The following is a 24,479-nucleotide window of genomic DNA, read 5'->3' as shown; positions in this document are numbered from 1 at the left end:
AAAAATACAGTCCTGACCGGTGAAAATTCAGAAGGCACCATCTTCATGATTACCAAGTGGGATGACTGCTTTTCAAAGTTATGAAAGTATTTTTAAGTGACTTGTATTTATATTTAAAAACTCAGAATACTGGTAACAGTAAAGTAGATTGCGGAATGATTATATATGCAAACAAGGCTACTAGAGTAACGATACACCAATCTCACATGGTTCTGATCAGCTAGACTCTGTATATCATCAGCATTAGACAGACATCGATTAAGAATAAAATTATTTTACTTCAGGTGGGCAACATCTCATTCCAAACATTATCTTTGCTCAAAGAGGAGTTACTGGGAGATCCAGGGCAGGAATTTTACAATCAAGGAGTTTACAGAGAGGCAGAGACAATACCCAGAAAATTCATGCAGAAAGCACACTGCCACCTTGCAGTATTTTGCCCACCAGACACGTTCTTTCTGCCACATGCGGCTTGTGATGCTCAGAAAACCCACAGAACCGCTGCAGCAGGGTTTGCAAGGGCAGCTCCTGCACACATACAAGGAAATCCACGCCAATTGTACAGAGAATTGCTCGTAGCGACTGTACAGCGACTTCCCTGGCTGAAAGGCAGCGCCCACCCCCTCCATACCTGTTTGTCTTCACAATCGGAGTAGGAAGCACGCACGTCAGCTGCCAGCCGTACACAGCAAGGGAATTCAGCAGCGGAACGTAATCTGTCTGCACTTCAACTCCCTAGGAAAGAAAAACCAACAGTTAGTATCACCACTTGGAGTGTGACATTCAGTTTGACAGAAAAAAACCAAACCAAAACAAAAAAAAAACAAACCAAACCAAACCAAAACAAAAAACACACACAAGAAAAAAACCACGTGTGGATTTTCTGGGAGGGAGAAAGGATTTTTGTACCAAAGTGGGTTATGTTTGTATGTTCAGCTAGGCAGGAAGGAAAATATTCGAAAACATGAGACAAGACAGGACCGATCACCCATACATCCCAAACTGTTAAATGAGTTTGTTTAAAATTGTAAGCATCTATGATCTTGTTTTCATACTGCCCTGAGTCATCCAGCTAGCTTTAAATGATTCCAGATCTGAACAGGGCAAATTCATTGTATTTTATCAATTGCCTCCTCCTAAGCAAAAAGACATTCAAGTAGTTACAAAAATTACAACATTGCTTTGCTCGGATTCTGCTCTTGTCTTGGCTAGAGTAAATCCTTAAGATCTCTACTGGTTACTCTGCCATGATGGATCAAAAGCAAAATAGCCAACAACAACAAAAATATAAGTCCAGGTCTATTCCATTTATCACCCACAAATACGCATCACTTCCTTGTTATTTTGAATCAGGAAATCTGTGGGCGAGACCAAAAGCATCGCCTTTCAGTGTAGAAGTCTGGCTCCAGCCGCAGATCTACCCAGCAGAGCCTTGCTAATTCTCTTTCTACTAAATGGTAGACCCTGTAATTCGCACAAAGAACCACTGGCAGTTTCACAAAGATTGCTCCTGTGAGGCGTCTAATTGCCAAGACTTCCAGTAATTTAACAAATAGATGCTAGAGCATATTTACTAGCTTTTAATTTTAATAAACACAAAGCAGGCAAATGGTAACTACTAGTCTCTACAACTATAACTATATTCCATTGGAATAACAATTATATTTGCCAAAAAGCTCAGGCACTTACACTGGTTTCACGTGCACGCAAGGAGTTTTAACTGCCAGCACTGGGTAAGGCACAGTAGTTTTGCAGCTCCAAAAAATCCACTTATTCCACAACAATAAAATAGTCATTTGATCAGGACTAATCCAAATCCTGCTGTAGTTATTTCAAGGTATTTTAGTGAATTCCAATCTCAGCTATTCCTTTCTTCTAACGAATGTAATTTAGGTCACTTGATATCTTTATAACCGAATGACTGCCTGACTATACCTATTAAAAATCTGATCATGACTACAAATGCAAGTAGCTGAAGAAGCTGTACCACTCCTGCTAAAAAAAGGAGCACGTTTAAAAACTCTACTTCCAGAAAGTGCATGCAAGAGAACGCTTTACTAACATTACTTCTCATTTCTGTACAGAGTCTTTCAGGAACTTACAGAGATACTGCTACTTTAGAACATCACCATGTACAGACCAGAATTGCTAACTCCAAGACACGAACGTGGCCTTTGACTCATGTGCTCTGAAGCGATCAGGACTTAGCCTACAGCTGTGATCCTCGTAGATTCAGAGTCTCCTCAGACTCCCATTTCCCTCTGTAAGATGGGTATTTCCAGCCTCTTTCCAGTTTTTAAAATAAGAGTGTCAAAGGGTTATGCAAAGACTGTGACATATCTAGATGTCCTTAAGAAAATTAATGTCTCAAGAAAACACATTAATAACAGACTGAGATTTATGAGACTGGTCAGCTACGCTTTCCAAAAATAAAGATGAAGATATGCAACATGAGTATTAAGAATAAGGTCAGAGCATCCACCATTGCAAGCCTGCCAGAAGGTGCCTGGAAGAACACATGAAAGGATCTGACCAAAACATTCCCTCCATCAAACAGTGTTTGTAGAGGAAAAAAACAGAAGGAGCTCACTCATTTAGAGGGTAGAAGACTAGCAGGTCAGGAAAGACTGGCAACAGCAGACCTTGTTTGTGCCCCAGGCAACATCTTATGTTGCAAAGAAGATTTCTGTTTTGAATTCATTGCCTAAGGTTGGCAATTAGCAAGGAGAACCTTCTCCTTGAATCAGGACATGCAACAAACGTCAAAAATCAGAGGGAGATTACGGCAATGAGGAAGGACATCAATATCACGCAGAGCTCATTTGGCGGCTGCAGAAGCCAAATGGTTTCAGGGACGCGGCATCGCTCCTGCCACAGCCCACTGTCCCTGCAGGCTCCGAGTGGCGAGACAAGGCTGGCTTTGGACCTGTCTGACTTGTCAGGATTAAGCATCATCTGCAGCAGTTGATGCTGTATTTCACAATCCCAATGGTGCAGAAAGGAAAAGAGCAGGTAAGCACATTCAAAAGTGTAAAGTTAGCGGAAAATAAATTTAGGATTAAATTAAAGTTAATTAGTCTTAAAGAATCTTTTTTTTTTAAATCCGGAAACGTAAAAAACTCCGTTGAAAGTGTACTGTACAACTGCTACAAAAAGGTGACCTTGTATTTTTTGTCTGTGCTGGTACCTGACACCACAATCTGCACGTAAAGCTGTTTGGAGGAAGGAAGCGTCTACATTATGCAGAGCTGCACACCTCTTCCCCGCTCCACATGCTCTTTAACAAGCTCTCTGTGACTCCGCACGACGCTTCGCTGGAGTCAGACGCTGCACCTCTTCCTCAGGTCCCTGGGGGAATAAACTGCTCCTAATAATTGGCAGCCTTTGAAGATGATAGACAAGAGAAAGGAGTCACTCCTGAATAAACAGGTGTAATTCATATGGGCTTCAAGCTCCTCACATGCAAATACAGATAATTGAAGCTTTCTTTAAGACCACAAGAAATGACTTCTCCCTCCCCCTCCTGAATCATCGACTGCAATCCTACCCCATGACTGGAATTTGTGTGCCAGCAGGAGTCATGGTTATACAGACCTTTAATTGGTGTCATATTAAATGCTTTCCAAAGCAAAAGTGTTTCTAAACAAACAATACACTGGGGGACGGGTGCAGAGGAAAAGAGTCATCTTGTATTCATTTTATATTTAAGACAATAAATAAAATTATTTTATCTACGATTATTCGAGACAATGGAAATAAAATTGCAAACATACAGTTCCGTAAGAAGAAATTGCAGTGCTCTTTCTAGCTAGCAAATATTGGATTTGAACACCAGCAGAAGTAGAAAGTACGTGCCAGAGCTCTACTGAAAAAGAAGTGTTCAAATAATGCGTCTCAAACTGGGAGACATTTCATTCAGTGAAAGGGTGGAAAATTTTAATTAACTTGGTTCCCACTCTCCTGTGGATGATAAGTAATCTCTGATCACACCTTGAGTGTCAAGAAGCCAGAGCATATTGAGCTAGGTTTTTCCCTTGACTTGCATCACATGAAAAGAATTCATTTTATTTATAGTTCTACTGTTTGTTTTCAGCATTTTCTCCTTTCACAGTTGCTTCTGCTCATTAGGAAAAAAAAAAAAAAAAGCTTAAAAAATGATAACCATAATATCTAGGGCAAGCCACACAAACAACTGCATTAACAATTTTTCTTTTCTTTTCCCCCCCTACTGCGGCAATTTTAACCACAGCAAGATAATAAACAAGACTATTACTAAGCTCTTGTGAGACAGAAGTTCTTTAGAAATCATTCTTTCCTGGGTTAAGTGAACCTGATTTAGTTAGAAGGCAGCTATGGATTGTCACTATTTAATATTTTTTTCCAACGTGGATTAAAGAGTGAAAGATTGAAAATCCCATTAAATAAATCTTAATAAAACGTTTTCCGGCAAATCCTAACAGACTGCATACTAAGATCCACAGACAGATGGCAAAGAGGATGGGAAGTAAAAAACACGAGTTGCTTTGAAAGTGTAACCTACTGTTTGTTGGGGAAAACAGGCAGTGCGTTCAAACCCAGCTCCTTACAAAAACCAGAGGGAAGAGCCCACGAGGGTGGCAACGTGCACCCCCGGGCAGGGCTGGTTACCAGCCCCCACCACTGCCAAAGCCAGAGCTTTCTCTCCTTAGGGCACTGAAGGGAGGAAGAGGAAGTGGCGAAGGCAGGACTTGCACCTTAGTGGAAAAGAAGGAAAATAAAATGAAAGAAATTGAATATATGGGCTCTGAGAGAATGACCCGGTAAAAAGCGTGCTGCAAATGTTTTATGTTTGCAGTAACGCAGCCGACAAGGAGACTAAATCCAAGCCCTAAATTTGTGAATTATTTGCCTTTTTCCTTTTCAGACTTCTTCCAAAAGGTAATTTCTGCTAACAATGTAACATTATTGATCCATTAAAAACATTTATTGGAAGCAAAAGAGAAGTTTCCCAAGTGTTTCAGCTATAAAAGTTGGACTATGCTCCTCTAGTATTGAGCGCCTTCTAAATTTCCATGTGTAATACACCACAGCACCTTGCTAACAGACATTTGCTACGCATCCATTAGCTGTATTAGCGGAGGGATGTGGGACAGCTCCTGCACCCTTAGAAACCACCAGTGGCTTTTGGCAGCAGATGCGTCACTGACCACCACAGACTAGCTGCCAAATTGGGACCTCAGTGAAAAGTTAATAGGAATAAAAAGTAACAAATAAATCCGCAGACAGGCTTTTTGCTCATTATTCTGGGAATATGTAATTAAGAGTTATTTATGATTACTTAATGCACATGAATTCATGCACTGTGAAGCATTTTTGAGAATATAATAAGGCTGTAACACTATACGGGCTAGCATGCTGTTAAGAGAATTTTTCTGCGATTCAGAAGTATCCAGTCACAATTTCAATACACACAGAGGCTGCTGAGTAGCATCCACATCTATCTCCCCATCTAGGGTAAAATAAAAAACAAATAAAAAACTCTCCTATGCCCACAAAGCCTGCTTCTCTCAGTGACTTCTGTGGATGCAAATCCTACTTTCCAGCATACGTATAAACTAACGAAAATGTTTGCATGCTCCTGATACTGCCTATACCTGTAACACAGAAGCACATTTGCAGCACAACACAGTTTTGCATTTGTAGAAGCACAGGATAGGTAGCAAAAGCTCCACAAGGTGAACATGTTGACACGGAGAGTTCTCCACAAATGAAGCATGGAAGCATCTCATGAAATGTGTTAAACTTATCAATGCACAGGCAATGTACATGTGATAGGACAACTCCACATAATTGGCCACAGAGCACAAGAAATAAATGTGATCTAGCAATCCATCAGTACATTTTCTTAAGTAACTCTGGCATTTTAAGTTTCACAATTCCTGCAACACTTGTGCACTGTACCTTAAGGTGAGCGCTGATTTTACTGTTTGTCCATCAACTGTTTTGGAGGGAAAAACCCAACATAGAAAAACACTACCTGCAGACTTGTATACTCCAAGGTGCCTTACCACACACAGCTTAATCATCTCCATGCAGCTTCCCCAACATAATTTCCTTTGGTTATAATTTATTCTCAAACAAAATTTGGCTTTTGCAAAAAGGCTTTGTGCAACACTCCACCATTACAGAACTAATAATCTGTTTCCATGTGAGAAGTGCAGCTGAAGCGCAGATCCTCAACTGCCACCGGTTCAGGCAGCAGGAGAGCGAACGTTGGCACTGCCCTTCACTTACATGCCAGCTGAGTATGTGACTTACGGGGTCCCAGCACCTGCTTCCCGTGCCCCTCAAAATGCTGAGATCCATCCCAAACCTGCCTGGCAGCAGCACAGGGTCAAAGAGGTGCATTAGTCAGGGCACTACTGCCTGGCTAAAGGTGACCTGTTGGGGAAAAGAAACATGACTTGTGCCCTGTGTGGTTTTTTAGAAAGTATGAAAGAGGACTGAAATACTTTTTCTTAGCCTGTTCTTAAGTGGAAAGTTTAGATCTGGTATGCTCGCTTTTTCCTGAAAGATTGTACAGATGAGGAGAGAATGAATTCTTATCTCTGATCTTGTCACGAACCTAAGCAAACTGTGACAGATAGGAAGTTGGTTTTTTTTTTTCTATTCATACTGTTTTAAATCCTGTGCTTTTCTGCCTGTTTACTTCAAGTGCCCTTTACTCACATGGAAGGAGTGCTCACCTTGTTAAGATATTCGATACTGCCAGCACCACAGGAAAGTAACAGGGAAGTTCTGAGTTCGTATTGCTAGATTGTATTACTAAATTTCTCAACAAAACCAAAAAAAGGTTAGCCTGTGGATTTTAATTCTGTATAGAGCCTATGTCTACTGAATTCCGTAGGCAAATATATACACATATATGCTGCTTTCATATCTTACATAAAAGAATGAAATAAGAATTATAAAAACCTTTTGAAGATAACAGGCTCCTGAAGGGTTTTGTTCAGCTTTTCTTAAAAAGCAAGAATTTCAAGCACAATGCTGAAATATTATGCCTAGCCAACATATATGTCCTTTGGATGGTAAAGAGGGTCGCACACACAACTGCTTTTCATGCCTTTGCCATCAGCTTCTTTGCTGACCTGGTCATGCCTTTCTCCCACAGCCAGAGACAGCAGAACATAGCTTAACTGACATATGACCTAAATCAGATTTACAGACAAATCAAATCCTCATTTCCAGAGAATTTGTTTCAAGGCTTACATTAAAGCAACTTGCGACCTAGGCTCAGCAGAGATCATTTTTTAAATCTTTTGATATGTCACACTTTAAAAGGTTTACCATGTCTAGAGCAAACACTGACCCCATTCAATTCTGCCAGGGAAATGGCAACACTGTGATGTATTTGAGATTTTAATTCATGTCAATACACCAAAGGTATGGTACAACAGAAAATAAAAAAGTGATGAATCACCAGTGGAAGATTTTCAATGAGAAAACACCTGTAAATTAAGGACAATATTTTCAAAACGAACAAGGCTTCAGAAGCAGAACAATGCAGAAATCTAAAATAAATGTTATAGCACTCAACCTTAAAGACAGTATTAGCTATTTTGTCTTAGGTAACGGGAAAGAGAAGGTGACAGATTAGAGCTGGGGACAGGGAAATCATGGAGGCTCTGATTAATCAGAACTGTCTACCCACATTTGCCTACACAAGCAGAATTAAAACTATCAAACACATTTTAGGGCTACATCTCGGGGGCTGCAGTGGAAATAATATGCCCTGACATTTTTAGAGTAAAAGTGATAAGGATGAGAGCAGCATTTCGTCATTAGAAGTCCTGTGGTCATTTGCAGAGGATGCCACAGCTCTACTTGAGAAGAAAGAGTTAAATTACTCAAAGCTATTACATCCTGTCTGCTGCTTGGCGGGACCACATACTGTGACAGCTGCGAGCTTTACATCCTCTACAAACTGACATTTTACACACATACTGAGTGCATCACACTGTTCAGCTTGTTTTCTCTATTAGCCTTAGCAATTAAAAAGGCAGCACTTTCTCTGCTAAGAGGTGTGCCAACCCCTCTCTTTTGCCTTTATGGTTAAACAGCAAAACTTTACCTTTTCATTTAGAAAGGTTCTCTTTTTATTACTAAGGGCATTGATACATGCTACATGTCGTCTTTTTTAAAACAGCTTTATTTTGTTGTGGCTGGGATTCTTTTGTTTGTTTCTTCTTAATTGGGATACAGCACAATAAATTTACATTCAGTTCAGACCACATCTGAACAAGTCCATAGCTCACTCAGATAATCAAATTGCTACAAATTTAAAATAAGGATCCATTATATACATTTATGTCATGTTGCCCATCAGGGCTTCTTCCACTGCCGTGGTACAAACAAAAACGACAAATGGAAAAGGTTAATCTAGATCAGAGCTGAACCTATACCAAAAAAATAAGAAAGTCTACATTAGTGAGTCATTCCACTGCTCCATAATTATCTCCGTGATAATTATACTTTGAAGTACTCACAACACAAACAAAGCCTTTACTGGCTTTCGGACATCTTGTGTCACTACTGAACTGTGTCTCCTTCCCTCTGCATCCCCTATTTTACAGTTGCTTCCTCTGCCACTGCATTGTTCCACTTTTATGGTAAATAAAGGTGAATTCTGACCGGGTTTAGCAGAGACAGCCTGGCCTTCTGGTACAACACTGGGCAAGTGCCTACACATCCCTCGGCTTCCAGTCTTTCTTTCATTCATTTGATGACTTTACCTACCTATGCCTATTAGGTCTCAGAAATCATGAGGCATGAAATATCCAGGCAGTTATTTAAAGGTCAGGAGAAGAAAACAGAGGTGGTCAGCTCTGCTTTCCCTCTAAATGAGTAACCTTTCCAAGAGTTCCCCAATGCCTAAACCTCCTTCCTTCAGCAGGTTTTTTCTTCTCTATATTCTTGCACTTTCAAGTTGGTGAGTAACACATTCATAATGTCCCCAAAAGACAGACACTTGATCTCAGACGAGCAAAATTGCCAGGAAACACCCAGCATTCAAATTTTAATTTACAGCAGAGAATAATCTGATCATACTGACAAGCTGTGTATATGTTACCAGTTTCTGAAATTGCACATACCAAATCTTACATCTGGAAGAAGAGATTCTCCACATTAGCCCTCACACAGACATGGTGTGCAGCAGTACAGCATCTCTTGACACACCAGATGGCATTGGGAGGCTGATTCCTTAATCTGTTGACCAGCTGTGTCGCCAGCATGGAATTGCTAGAATTGAAGGCAAATTACTCCACCTACCAGGGCTCTAACACTTCAAGGGGCCCTGCTATAAGATACTCTTCTGCTGTGTCCTAGTGTTTTGGTCACCACTCTGACATCACAGGATCCCCGTTATCAGATGCTGTCCTTGTCATGTAACTCCAGACAAACCTTGTGTCCACACAGAGCAAACTAAGAGGTGCGTAGGGGCCATTATGCCTAACTTTGTTGCACTGTCCTACTGAGACAGAGAACCTCTCACTGGTTCTCTAAAAGCCAAACTTGTTCAGACCAAGAATCCATTTAACTCAGAAAGCTGTCTGCAACATGGCTGTAAGTGACAGCTAAGGAAGAGTAACACATATCAGGGCAAGCATGTAGGATACCTGACCCAAATATTTTGTGCCTCTTGGCACATCTGGTTTAGTTTCCACTGAAAGGAATCCAGTTTGTGCAATGAGACTATTCTGTAATATGAGGTGAGGCACATTAAGTGGGGAAGATCAGGGGGTTCACTTCAAAAACGCACTCCTGATCTGAATTAAAATGCTGTATAAATACAGAGATAGAGAAGGTAAAGGAAAAAACATCACTTCCACCTGAACCCATCTACACTTCCTGAACTCACAGCATTCTCCAGAAAGGAGCTCCACAGATATGCTGTTTGCTGCATAAAGAATTACCTGAACCATCTCCTTTTTGTTTGCTTTGCACCTGGCCCCGACTACTGCCCTTTGACAGTCTTTAGTTCTTATATTGGAAAAGATAGCAGTCAATCCCTATTTACATGCCTCCCGTAATTTAGGAGATCTCTACCTGTTCCATTCCCTGCAACTCTTCTCTTTTTCAGGCTGAAAGGACACACTATGTAAAGTCTTCCTAATATGGAAGCTGTCTGTATCACTGATCATCCTCACTGCTCTTCTCTGAGCAATTACAGTGCTAACATAACCTTCTGAAATAAGGTGCTGTCAAACCACAGCTTATACAGTAGTATGTAGTAGTATATGCTTGCTGTTTCATCCTCTATTCCTTTCCTAACAGTTTTTAACATATGGTTAACATTAATGCTTCTTAACATTTGCCTTCTTGGTCAGCACTGATCTAATGCACTCATGGAATCACCTGTCATTATCCTAAAACCTTCCTCCTGAGTGGCAAAACCACAATTTGACCCTAAAAATGAACAAGACCTTACAGTCAAGTCTGTAATAACTGGAATAGCATTAAATGTAATATAGGAATCGTTTGTTCAGATGCACATTAGCACAAGAAAAGCTGCCATTAACACATTACACTGTTCTTCAAGAAATTTCTAGCCATTATTGTATGGTCATTTCTTGCTACACTACAAAGTCATCATCTAATAACAAAACATTTAATCCTAGTCTCCTGGAATTTTACCTTTAGTATAGCATCTGTCCCATTTTCCCTTAATCCACCCTTTTGGCATGTGTGTGCCTTGCTTATCTTTCTTAGGATTTCACACTACTTACAATATACTCCAAGTGAAAAGGTCCAGTATTGTCTTTATAGATACACAACATCTATTTCTGGCAGACAAGTAATCAAATAAAACAGAAAAAAGCTGCTAAGAGTTACACAATGGTATCTTCTTGTCCCCCATGATCTTTCTGCTTCAAGTCACAATAGAATTTTAAGTCCAGCTTTTCAAATACCTATCTGTGTATCAAATTTACTGTGGAAGATTGGTACTGACTGATCTGATCTAAACAGCGTTTCTACTGATCTGAGTGAGCACTTAGATCAGTAAAAAGCCAATCTGTGACACACGTGGTTTGTTTATAGGGACATATCCACAATATACAGTTCTTTCAGCATACAAAGGAGGTCAGATGGAAGCAAATGCAGTTATCTGTCCATTGCTACGGCAGCTAAGCCTACCTAAAGGGCCACCTTCTTTAGAACTGCGATGCTCCAGTGACTTGTGTGATCATGTTGCCCTGACAACCAACAGAGATCCTCTTTACAGCTGATCTAGCAGACATCTGTATTTTTGGGACAGATAGCCCCGAGTTTCATTGCTCACCATCACTCACATTTCCTACGCCCCGCCCCGATAAAGGATGGAGATTATCAAAATCAAGTGCATCATACAAACCTAGAGCGTGGCTAACTGGCGTTCCTGTTACGTTGCATCCCTTTACCTCAGTTGCCTGTCTGGTACTGCTGAAGCACAGATCAGTATGCGAGAGTCTGCCTCACAGTCTTGGAGTGTTTCAATTTACAAAAAAATGAAAGAAGAAAAACTGCGCACATACCTTCAGGACAGTCCACTGCTCTACGACAATTGCATCATAGCCCTGCATGGTTTTACTGTCTTCCACAGCTACATCTTCAAAGAGGAATACTCCATCCATTGTCCCATGTAAAGAATCTGTGAAAACACAGGATTATCTGTAAGCTTTATGGGAGGCACCCCATGTGTAGTGAGGCTTTTGAATTTATTAATAACAAATTCTTCCAAGGATGCTAATAAAAAAGTGCATAGGCCTTCCTCTGATAGTCCAGCGCTATTAAATGAATGAGACTAACACGTCTAGCAGCTTTTTAAGAGCAATGCTACTCTCTAATAGTAAACATCAGTGTCCGCTCTATTATTCCAGAGTTTGTCCTCAAAAAACAGAGCTCTCCCATTTTGAGCAGGCAAAATTAATTCAGTCCTCAGTTCTGCAGTACTGCTCACCTACTTCAAGTTAGACACACACTCTGGGGGCTAAAGACCATGTATTATGTCAACTTTTCAAGGGCTTTTGAAGGTACATTGATATTATGATTATACCCATTCATTCAGACAAGTCAGAACCCTACATATGGATCAGCTGTTGCAGTTACAGTGATCCACATGGACTAAGGATAATCTGGCATATCTGAACGGTGTGAAAGAAAAGATACATTCATAACTATTTAATCAATTTATGAAGGCATTTTGACCATCTGGTTTAGTGCCTCTCTATTCTCATTTGCATTCCCAGCACGTTCAGCCTTTTTTCAGACAACACATACTATTAAAGTTACTTGAGCAGCACTTTCTCCTTCAACTTAGCTGTATACTCTATAATCAGCAATCACTCCCACATGCAAGAACTCCCGTTTTGTCAGCTCCGTGACAGAACAGAATCAGAATAACTGAAAAAAAGACTTACCTTTCTTTCCTAAAATAAGCTAAATGATGAAGCAATAGAATTATATTTAGAAAAACTGTAAATAAGCGGTACTGTACTCTTTATGAACACAGAAAAATTCTCTCACATTGTCACAAAGCATGTTTTTCAGCCTTTCTAGTTCAAATAATACATTTACCCTCTATGACTGATTATAAAGACCCTGTTCACGCCCTCCCCAACTATTTTGCATGCCAGTTTCTTTACATTTTTAGGAAAACTATGTTTCTTGCACTGGTATGATATATGTTTTTGAAATGCAACCACACATGCCAAACAGACAGATTCCTGAACTGACAGGACAGTCTTCTGGATAAGTCTGCTTAGCTGTTTCATCAGGTCCTCCTGCTTTCCCTAGTGGGTATTACCAGCTCACGAAATGCCAGCGGGAAGGCATCGCTGCCTCCAAGGGAAAACGTATCAAACTCAGAACCAATTTTCACAAAGGAGGCAGTGAGGAGGATTAAGAGGCTTCTTTACATTTTACAGACACAATCTCAGTCAACATCTTCCAATGTCATTATATGATCTAAATTCAATTTATTCTCTGGAAATAATAAATTTTTTGTGGGCTTTGCCCACAACAAACCAGATTCCTACAGTTGGAGGCTTGTATCTACAAACACACTGTAACAAGACACTTGCTGCAGGTGTCAAGCATTTGCACACCCCCTTGCTTCTACTTGCACAGTCCACTACACTCTCTTGCTGCAGTTTCAACCAAGTCATTAAGTTGTAATTGAGCAGATGCAAACACCTGTACTCAAACTAAGAGAGCATTTTCTTTTTTTTTTTTGAGTTTGGGTGTTGAAAGCAAAAAGTTGTAAACCACTTACTAGAGACTCTCCTCGGGACTCCGGTGGGAGACTCCAAGAAGCAGGAAAATACACTGCCTACTTTCACACTGACTGTCTCCCCAGGCAGGTTTTCTGTAACTCCGTTTAGAATCAAGTGAGATGAAGACGCGTCACCACTACAGTAAGCCAGTATTACACATTGCTCCAAGGAGGATGAGCTGGACTACAAAGCAGTAACTCCTGTCATCTAGATAAATTTCTCATTCAAGTGAGAACAGACATTTTTGTTGTGAAATAACAGGCCAGATCACTAAGTAGCTGAGTTACAGGTTAGAAAACACAGGGAGAACAAGCTTCCCACATACAAATGGGTACAAGATTTAATTATCATATTTCATTCAGAAATGGCACTTTGTTAGACCCTACATTTCAAAGCGGGAACTAACGCAACTTCTGTGCAATATATGACATTCCAACACCCAAATCCATACCCCAATCTATTTTAGGATGCATAATGTACAAATAACATTTTAATTTTCCAAAGCAGGGGCAACAGGACAGCACTGAAGGCTAAAAGCAGAAACCCATAGATCCCTACTAGACACAGACATCCAGATCTTGCCAGGGAAGCTTCATACAGTGCCGGTGCGCTGCTCCTGTATCATGAATTCTCTTAATGAAATTCAGTGTCACCCTGTTGGCACGACTGCAGCTTGAGCTCACCCCATGCATTTGCCAGCTAATTAATAAGCGATCAAAACACAATCAGCATGCGTGTGTTTACACTCACTCGTAAATCATCCTTTATGTTTCACTCTGCTGTGCATTCCACTCATGCAGTTCACAGCTTCCACGTATGTGAACATTACGGCACATATGTAATGTTTTAGAAACTAATAGCTGAGCTCATCAGACCCTACAGGCAGCAGGCAAGCTTGACAGTGTTATGTTTACTGTTGGATTCAATGATCTTAAAAGTCTTTTCCAACCTAAATGATCCTATGATTCTATGACTTCGCTTACTTCTTGGAAGTACAATGATTATGGCTGAATGCAACATGCAGTCAATCCTAAGAGCCATTATTTTTTTGGCCAGGAGAGAAACCTACAGAAAATGAGAAAACTGGAAAGAGAAAAATGATGAGGGAGTGACAGCTGCTCTATACTGGTGTCTGTTCCATAGAGTGATTCTGGTGAAAAACTCTGTAAGAGAAACTGGTTGATGACAATCATTCAGATTTTCTCTCCTAACCATAACCAACCTCCTCTCTACCTGTCATGCCACAATGCTTAAACTTTCATGCCATGAATGCATGTCTGCCAATTCTCACACCTTGGCCATACCTCCTCCCTTTTACAGGTCATCTACTACTCTTCCAGAGAACAGGGGGAGGTAAAGGAAAGAATAATTGGATCATTAATTCCTTCACATGTGAAGCATTTGGGATGCTGAGAATAATTGGATGAAAGGAGAAAGCAGCAGAAAGAGAGCTAACAGGGTCATATTTTGGAGAAAAGCACATATAACCCATGCTACGGTATCAGGATCAGTGGGAATTTCAGGGAAACTCTTACAAAGAGGTGTGGAAAGGCAAGGAGATGGACAGATGCACTGACTCTACCTGCAATGCCTTTATCGCACAGATGCTCCAGCTTTAAGAGCAATTGAAGTCTACAGTCACATGTTCTAGAGCTGGCCCACTAGAGGAGATTCACATAAGCTAACATTAGATATTTATGATATAGAGGTCTACAGCTGCATTAGTCATCCAAGGCTCTCTTTACAACTGATGGAGAGAAATAACCATTATTTCATTCAGGACCCAGCTTCACAGAATCATAGAATAATTCAGGTGGATGGGGACCTCAGGAGGTCTCCAGTTCAATCTCCTGCTCAAAGCAGGTTCAATACAAGTGCAGACCAGATTGCTCAGGGCTTTATCTACAGTTGCATCTTGAAAGTCCCCAAGAATGGAGACTGCACGACTTCCTGGCCAGCCTCTTCCAGACCGTGTTTTCATGAAGGAGTAGTTTTTCTTTATATCCAACCACGACCTCTCTTGTTTCAACTGATGAACGTTTCTTCTCATCCTCCTACCATACACCTCAGTCAAGAGCCTGGATCCATCTTCTTGACAGTCTCCTCACAGGCACTGCCAGACACTGTTAGGTCCCCCAAAGCTGTCCCTTCTCCAGGTTGAACCAACCCAGCTCCTTCAGTCTTTCTTCACAGGACAAGTGCTCCAGCCACTGACTATCTTGTTGGCCCTCTGCTAAAGTAGCTCCAGTTTGTCAACATCTACCTTGCACCCTTTGGGAGAGGGCCCAAAACCAGACACAGTATGTGGTCTAGATGCAATCTAATGAGCACCGTGTAGAGAAGAATAATTACTGTCTTTTACCTACTGGCTATATTCTTGTTGTTACAGCCTGGTACACTCTTGCTTTCTCTACTGCCAGGGCATACTGCTGGCTCATCTTCAGCTTGCTGCCTACTAACATCCCCCAGAACCTTTTCAACAGAGCTGCTAGCCAGCCAGGCAATCCCCAGCCTGGATCGGTGAAAAGTCATCTCCCTTCCCAGAGGCAGGACCTTTGTCCTCATGGAATTTCAAAAAGCTCCTGCTGGCACATTCTTCCAGCCTGCTCAGGTCCCTCTGGACAGCAGCCCAGTTCTGAAGCACATCAAATGCACCCCTGAAAATAGGATCATCTGCAAATTTGACAAAAGCACGCCCTGTTGCCCCCTCTGCATCACTGATAAAGTTGTTAAACACAACAGGTCCCAAGATAGATCTCTGTGGTACTCCACTCGTTACTCCAGTTAAAGTGCGACCTATTAACCTTGACCCTCCAAGTCTAGGCATGCAACCAGTTTTTTACCTGTCTAGTTGTCCTCCCATCTAGGTTGTAGGGTCCTAACTTGGATACAAAAATATTGTGGGAGCCACTGTCAAACGTCCTTGATGAATTCACCCAGAATGACATCTACTGCTTTCTCTTCATCCACAAATCCAGTAATTTTATCACAGAAGACAATCAGTTTCATCAAGAATGATTTACTCTTGTTAAATCCATGCTGACTGTTCCAAATCACTTTCTTCTCCTTCATGTGTCCAGAAATGTGTTCCAAGAGGACTTACTCAATGATTTACCCAGGAATGAAGTGAAGTTGACCACCCTGTAGGTCCCTGGATTGGCCTTTTGGCCTTTTTTTTTAAAAGATGGGTGCAACCTTTGCCTTTGTCAAGTGTTGGAAACCTCCCCTGATCTCTATGACCTTTCAAAGATGACTAAGAGTGGCCTTGTTACAACACCAGCCAGCTCTCCCAGCACCCTTAGATGTAGGTCTCAGGAACTCAAGCAATTCCTGTCTTGATCTTCACCCACTGCTGTGAGGCCTGCACCTCCCTGAACCTTGCCTCTAAGCTCAGAGGCCCGGAAGACTGTGTCAGCGAAGACTAAGACAAAGGAGGCACTGAGTACCTCAGTCTTATCTAGGTCTGCTGCCACTAAATCACTCACTCCAATCTATCTGATCTCTTTCACATATCTGATGTAGGATGAAGTGGATTACACTGCACATCCTATGGACTATATTGGTCCAGGCCTAGACCTCCATTGATTATAATGGCACTTTTGGGGGACAACTCACATGCAGATAGCTGCAGGGCAGATGCCCACATTTATTCAGCTGAATCTTACCTAACCTATCTACAAAGATGAGCCATCTAAAGCTTTAGATGGTGGTCTTTCCAGTTTCCACTGTTTCTCATGCAAGGTATTCCCCAATTCTGATGCAGTTGTATTCTCTTCTGGTAATCTCTTGTTTAACAAGATTTAGTTCTTGGAACTTAGCCTACAGTAAAAAGATCTTTAGTAATTCCAAACATGAGTTCATTTGCAATAGGGCAGTAAGGAATGCCAATAAAACAAACCATTTTGACTTTGCTGTTTGTGGTATCATTTCCCAGTCTCTACTCTTGAACTGACATAATTTCATTCTTTCTTAAAGAAAAGGATCTGAATGTAAAGGTTACAATCACTGTCCTTCCTCTGAAAATGTTCCATTGCCACTGCATTTTTTATTAAGGTATCCTACTGTGCACAAAAAGCTATTTTCACTGGGTTGTATAAATATTTGATGTAGCTCAGTTGACAAAAAGCTATTTTAAGTTCTTGCTTCTAATTTACAAGACGTATATGAGAAAAGATTTCTTACTTTACGATGACAGCTTTCCTAGTGGGCAACACTTTTCCCCTTGTTGTCTTTGAACTACAAATCCCCCTTATCTAGGCAACAAAACCTTTAGGCTGCTGTTGCTCTCAATGAGGAAAATTAGCTATCTGTGGCTTTATGTGGCACGTGACCTGAATGTTGGTCTTTGCTTCATATTTGTATTCCTCCTTCCTCCTGAATCTTTTCACCTTCAGTACACGCAGAGAAAATAATTCCACATGGATAACAAAAATCCCAGCCACTACAGTGGTTAAGGTGACCATAATTGGCCAAATGCATCACTGGTTCATCTTTGTCAGAGGCAGTGTGAATACAGGAGAGACAATCAATATGACCCTCTTAAAACCTGACTACTTCCCTCTTCCAAGCAACTCACATTTTGTTTAATTTGCTTTGTCTTTAAGTACTGTCAATGTTTTCTGGTTGGCTGGCTGGCTTTTTCTAAGTTTGAACGGCAGGAAATTCACAGACAGAATGGTAAAACAAAGACAAGAATGCCAGGCATTGAAAGACCTGCAGTTCAAAACAACTAAAGATGAGCAGGGTTGTGATTACCCTGTTGAGGCATCAAAATATAACCTTAGCTTTGACTCTTCCTTCTCACACTGCTGATTGAAGACTTGCTGTTATAGGAAAGAAGGAGACCCCACCTGTTACATCCTTGCCATTTGCAATGGTATTAATCTGTAACTTGCTACTACAGTCTCCACTTCTCACTAGAAGAGGGCAAGGGTGAAGTCCTATGATCACTGTAGATCACTAGGCAGGATCAATCAGTTTACACCTGTGACTACAGGCAGAATTAGCGATGACATGCATTGGGACAAAAACATCAGGAAGTAACCGAACTCCAAAATTAAATAACTCTTATTTGTCAACATAAGAATATTCAAGGACCAAGCAAGCTGCTGTGGTTTACGTGCTGTAATTTGCAATTGTGTTATATTTCTGTTTATAATTATCTGGTACAATAAGCAAAAAGAAACAATTGTTATCAGCAAACTTTAAAACTCCTTTAAAGACTAATTATTAAACTGTTGGCAGAAGGAAGAAACAGATTTATGACTACTGACAATCTGGAAATCTTCACTTCAGTGGGCATTCCAAGGACAAGGGGGAAAAGAAGAAGATAATAACCCTGCTTTTAAGTCTAACAAGCGAAATAATGAATTCATACTTTAAGCTGAAAAGAAAAGCAGCCCCCAGAACAAAGAAACGTGATATAACCAATTAAAGAAAGTATGCTAATATTACCTTAATTTGGAAGAGGATTAATCAGTGAATAAGGAGACCAGCTATGAAGAGCTGGATAGGCTGCCATAAAAGACTAGAAAAAAGTAAGGAGCTGAGAAGCCCTTAGTCCCCTTTCTTCCCTCTTCCGTACCCTGGGTTGTTTCATACTGGTTGGCATGAGTGAAAAAGTTGTTCCATTTCTCTGCAGCATAGGTAGATTTTAGGATTTAAATCATAAACATTTAACTGCAACTGATAGCAACTTACAGACGTTCTTAACAAATGTTATTCTAATAGCATGGGCATGTTCACGGCATTTTAACGTAACTGTTCTAATTAATACACTTTTAGAAACCTTAACTCTTGAGCTTTTTGACTTCTAAATCTGTTCTTCCTGTAACTGTAAAATGCCAATAAACATGTTTATCAATAGCTCATCTTCAATCTCTAATCTAACTTAACTCTGAATCTGTCCACTTTTACATAATTAGTCATTCTGTTTGCGTCCAAACTTTACTGTCATCATTCAAGCCTACTTCATCTATGCCCACAGGCAGATAACCAGCACTCCTCACTCTGGTGTCCAAGTACATGAACTTCCCCCAGGCCTCTGTTATGTAAATGAACTTTAAAAGTTTAAATAACAGAAAAAAAATCTTTGTTTAAAGCATTTGAGAGTGCACTGATAAGCAGTTTTTATTAAAGAAAACACTGAGCCTGATAGAGCCAATTAGGTTTGCCTCTATGAGTTGCAATTTATACACATAAAGTAAATGACCATTTGTTTTTAAGCAAGTTAACTAGCAATTACAAAGCTTTCCAGGAAGCTGTGTGAAACCATTCCATCAGCTGAACTTTAGACCTTCCTTTTTTGCTACTTGCTTGCAAAATGAAAAATTAGGATCGCCTGTTAATTTCCTGATTGACTTTTACCAGAACCGACTCATATTACTGTGTTTTATCATGGGTCCTGGAATTCTGACCAGCAGCAAAATGGGAAGAAGATGCTCTGGAAGCAGCTCCCCTAGAATTTTGAGGCACAAACCCACTAATCTCAGTAGTAGTGCCCAACCTAAGGGTTACCACATTCCTTTTGAAGAATGCAAAACAAACCAAAATTAGTTGAAAGATTCATCCATAAGCACTTTAACCATGAAGTATACTAGTCACATAATTTTCCAGTAAAATTACTCTGGCTATAACTTCAACATTTTTACGTTCGACTACTTCCCTTGGTTTGTTCTTATGGTCCCTTGGTTATGTCTCTCAGCTCCCCACTATGCACCAAAGTCTTTCTTTGTACAGTAGGCTTGTCTTTGAAGCCATGGTGGCCACGAGCGTAAGACAGACTGGCTACAGTATTAAGCTGGACTTAGTACCACATTTTCACAACATGCAAAAGTCTGGTTTTTAATCTTAGTTTAAGACCAACATTTATCCATCACTCATATGAACACACTAGCTAGGATGAAACAAACAAAGACGACAATTTTGTAAAACATTGTGCCATCAAGGTGGAAAGGGTCTCTGCAAGAACAAGGAGTAACAGACTACACGTTGGCCAGATGAAACTGGAGGGTCCTTACACTGACCTGCAATCAGGCCCAGATGCAGTGAGTGGCCAGACAGCCAAGAGGAAAGCCACTCTTCAATTTGTGCCATCTGCTTTACAATCTTATTAGTTTAATTCATTTTACGTGGTACTGTTTATTAACTCTGTCTATTTCTGCAATTACAGGATCATCTCTAGTATGTTTATAAAATACAATACATGATCTGGTTTCCTTATTCAAATGCCAAAATATTTCCTGTGCTTTCATTCCATTTCACTGAAATAGGCTGATCTAAAACAAATCCACCCCAAGCCTGTATTAAAGTACCTCCCAAATGTCTTCTCTTCAAAGATAATGACCTCTGTTAGAGGAGAGAGGAAAATAATCACAGCATAATGCTTTCTGTAATTTCCATACCATTTACCATTCCAAGGCTGAAGATGGCGTTTACCAACGAGCCTCCTTTCCTGAAGTGATCTGTCATGTGCTCCAGCCAATTTGCTTCTAAGCTGTTGACAGTCTGCCCATTCCTGGAGATCCTCATAGGGATAGTCACTGTATAATACTGGCTGCATCTTTGTGGGGTTTTTGGCTTGTTGAAGAGAGCGAAGATCTCTGCTTCTACCAAAAAGTAAAAAATGGAGTAATGCAACAACTGTATCAGAATATTTCAGCTAAAACAACGTATAACCCCCTGTTTGCCCTTGCCTGATTGCACTGTGCAACTGAAAAAAATGCTTTGGGATGTGGTTATCTCCTCAATACATTTCCGCAGTGTCCAACACAGTAGGGTCCCAAAACCCAATATGATATTTTGATTGCTGTTACAGTATTTCTTACTAATAATGGATTCTCTGTTAATAACAAAACATTTAAAGACAGTAATACCTGAGTACTAATGCACAACCCCCCTACTGGAGTTATCAGTGTAAACCAAAATAGGACAACATGCTCCACAAACTGCTTTAAGTACTGTAGCAGTCACAAAATCACTAAAAATTAACGCATGAAGTACCTTTATTTTTTCTACTGAATGAACTGTTAAAAGAGCTGTGACACTGAAGACAGTTCAAATACAAAATCTTACTGCAAATTTAGCAGGAACTGCATTCTGTAGATCATGGTCATTAAAGTATTAAATAACTTGGTTTTGACAATACAAGGGCATGGAACCACCAAGTAGTAGTCTCATCTAAAGAAATGCAAGGAATCATTAATGTAAAGACTATGCTAGTTAGTTCGTTGATTTACTCCAGGTCTGAGCCAAAGCGAGACATTAACACAACAGCAAACGAGTTTTGAAAGTGGAATTGTGAAGGCTCTTACAAATGAGAACATTTTCCAGACTCTCCTCCGTATCTCCTTCAGTACATCATAGGAGCAGTTAATGTAGGCTTACCATCACAAAAAAGTCATTGCTGACAGCAAAGCTGAGCTTTCACAGCCCTAGATTGGAAGCACATTTAAGTGCAGACACACCTTCCAAATTCTCAGAAGGGTACAACCATCAACAAAATTACTGATAAAAAAATCTTGGACGTTATTATTTCACTTATTAATGGACATGGAAATCAATGGTAAAATTTCTATTCACTTCCAAATGCCAAAAATTCTCCCAAAATAAACTAATATAAAAGGTAAAGACATTATATGAAATTCATTCATTCAATAAGCTCCTCTTGTTTCCAAGTTATTATATTCTAACATCAAGTATTAAAGTAAAGAAAGAGATGTCAAGAGAAATGTTAAGATTGCTCTCTTAACAAACGCCACTGAGCAAGAAGTAGTGTGTAAATTGAAAAAGATATTAGAAGGGAGATGCTCAGAGACAGGATGGCAGCACTTAAGAAGAGAGCAGGAAGCTCCTATGTAACAAAAAAATGAAAAAGAGACCTAATCACCTCAGACATGAACCATGATTCAAATAGAGCAAAAAGAAATAAACTGTTAATACGAATCCTCCTGCTGTTTACTATTTGTTTAGAAGGTACAAAATCATAATCCTAACTCAGAAGAGCATAGACAGAAAACTTCCATGATCATTTTGATTCTGAGCCCCCAAATACACTCAGGTTGGAAATGGAGATCTTTCTGGTGCATGTTAAGACATTATACTAACAACAGCAAATCATGGAACTGAAAATCCACATGGAGATGATAATTTGGATTTGACACTGGGCTGTTGACAACATGCATTTAAGATGTGTGGGAGTCTTTCAGTGGTTGACTTGGTTTGCCACCGTTACCAAGTGTATAGTACACCAGTCCTAACACTGTTCAAGTCAGTACTGACAACAGTTTTCGCCAGCAAGCCTGACTGCTCAAGCACGGACAAAGACACCTTCAGTTTGGTTCTAGGTAACACAGCACTTTCGGATATCCCATTGGAATATCTGTGCCTTGTTCACAGGCAAATAATTTTCAACACTGCTTTGAAGAGCCCTTTAGTAAAAGGGAAAGTGATTGAGTACTACAAAATACTCAGAAAAAAAATGAAGAAGCGTAAAAATAACACTTGAATGGTATAAAACTTAAAATAAAGAACAAAATTAAGATTCCACAAATAGTAAGAAGTATTATACTTTTTTCTGAAGTTTTATGTAAGGAAGAAGGAGTTCAAGAGTGGTAACTTCCTATGGAGTAAGTAGGCTAACTGGAAAAAAACAACAAAAAAAAACCACCTCATGCTTTCTATCTTCATGTTACCAAGGAAGGATGGAGAACTGGTGCCAAAGACTGAAATATATTTTCCATGAGAGGAAAAGCGAGTGCTGTAATAACAAAAATTCATACAAGAGTAATAGAGAAATCAGCAATGTGGTACAGGCAATAGGTTTTGGGAAAATACTACTATAAGTAAGCTGTCACATAAAACTGCCTTCTCAGACCTTCAGTCTTGGGAAGTATTCACATAATTCATCAATTAAATAAATGTATGAGAAATAAATAAAGCCAAAAAGCACTCAGAGAAGGAAAGATAAATAAGGAAACTAAATGCATTTTTAAAATAAACTCTCTGCTGGCAAATCAGCAGCTGTAATAAAACCCTGGGGTGTTACAGACAGATAGAAGTTGGGAAGATTGGAGGTGATCAGCTTCACATTATGCAGAAATATTAAGAACATGGTTACTTGCAGCAAAACATTTTCACTGTTCAGTATGGAGAAGAAAAGCATCAAAAAGTTGATTCAACTTGCTAGGTTAACTCTCTCAAAGGCAGCGTACATAAAAAGAACTTGTCTGATTAGACTCGGAGATAATTAATTTAGAACTATAAAACTACGAGAGGCTTTATAACATGTAAGATTCTAGTCTAAACCAGAACAAATTATACAAATAATAGCTATATTTGATCGAATCCGGGTGCCCCCTTGCCCAACAAAAACTGAAGAAAGCATGGTGAAAGGTTACCAGAGTGTGATCCAAATCCGATGGCAGAAAGCTAATTACACCAAAATGCAACGGAAACCAAGACAATAGTCCAAGGAGGGCACAACGCAAAGTCATTCTTGGTCCTATACACAAAATCCCCAAAGGGGTAGGATTGTTTGACTAATTGATGTAAGACATGATGAATAGGGATAAATTAAAGTCAAGGACAGCATCAGCTGAAGAAATTCCATCTACATTCCTCTTACAAAGATTTGTAGCTTATAAGGGAAGTAAGCAAAGCGGTAAGAAAAATGAGTGTACACGCTGTTTTCTAGGATTTAAGCAAATATAGGAAAGAAAAATATTTTGAGGTTTAAACGGGAAATGAGGGGAGAATATTTTATTCTGATAACTTTTCATTTTCTAAATTACTCCGGTCTACATCCTATTTTGAACTACAATTTCTGCTACTGAAGTAACCTCCAAGCAACAAACACCTTAAGGAGAGTATTTTGAGACTTCAGTTGAGACTTTTGGTTTCTGATGGCATAAAAATTACATTTAAAAAGTGAAAAGTACACCTGAGGAGAAATAGGTCAAAGAAAAGAAAGAAAGAAAACCAGTATATGAAGAATAATCTTACCAAAAAATGGGAATTGGAAGGTAAATTACTAGGAGCACTATTACCAAGAGGATCTTTATTATGAATTAGCAAACATGAGCCATTAACAAAAACAACTGCTGGTTTCTGGTAATGACAACTCTGACTGTAGCACTGACCTCAGCCTGACTATAGGATACTGGGAGACTTCAGGGTCCAGATCACATA

At 39.9% G+C, this 24,479-nt stretch overlaps 1 protein-coding gene across 1 annotated transcript in view; it reads right to left on the bottom strand.

Annotated features, from left to right (window-relative positions):
* Window positions 1–444: 444 nt before the first annotated feature.
* RFTN1 (raftlin, lipid raft linker 1) overlaps window positions 445–24,479 on the bottom strand; it is a gene marked incomplete at its 3' end in the record, with an annotated part of 81,542 nt that continues 57,507 nt past the window's right edge. The window contains exons 5-7 of the mRNA XM_009703320.1: window positions 20,696–20,899; window positions 11,553–11,668; window positions 445–735 (exon numbers count right to left, since the gene is read on the bottom strand). Of these exons, the coding sequence (XP_009701622.1) occupies window positions 445–735; window positions 11,553–11,668; window positions 20,696–20,899 (611 nt within the window). The remainder of the gene's footprint in view (window positions 736–11,552; window positions 11,669–20,695; window positions 20,900–24,479) is intronic.

This window comes from Cariama cristata, unplaced genomic scaffold (genome assembly GCF_000690535.1).
Source record: "Cariama cristata isolate BGI_N322 unplaced genomic scaffold, ASM69053v1 scaffold6327, whole genome shotgun sequence".
NCBI lineage: Eukaryota > Metazoa > Chordata > Aves > Cariamiformes > Cariamidae > Cariama > Cariama cristata.
The sequence above is the reverse complement of the archived record's forward strand: the minus strand, read 5'-3'. Positions and strand labels throughout refer to the sequence as shown.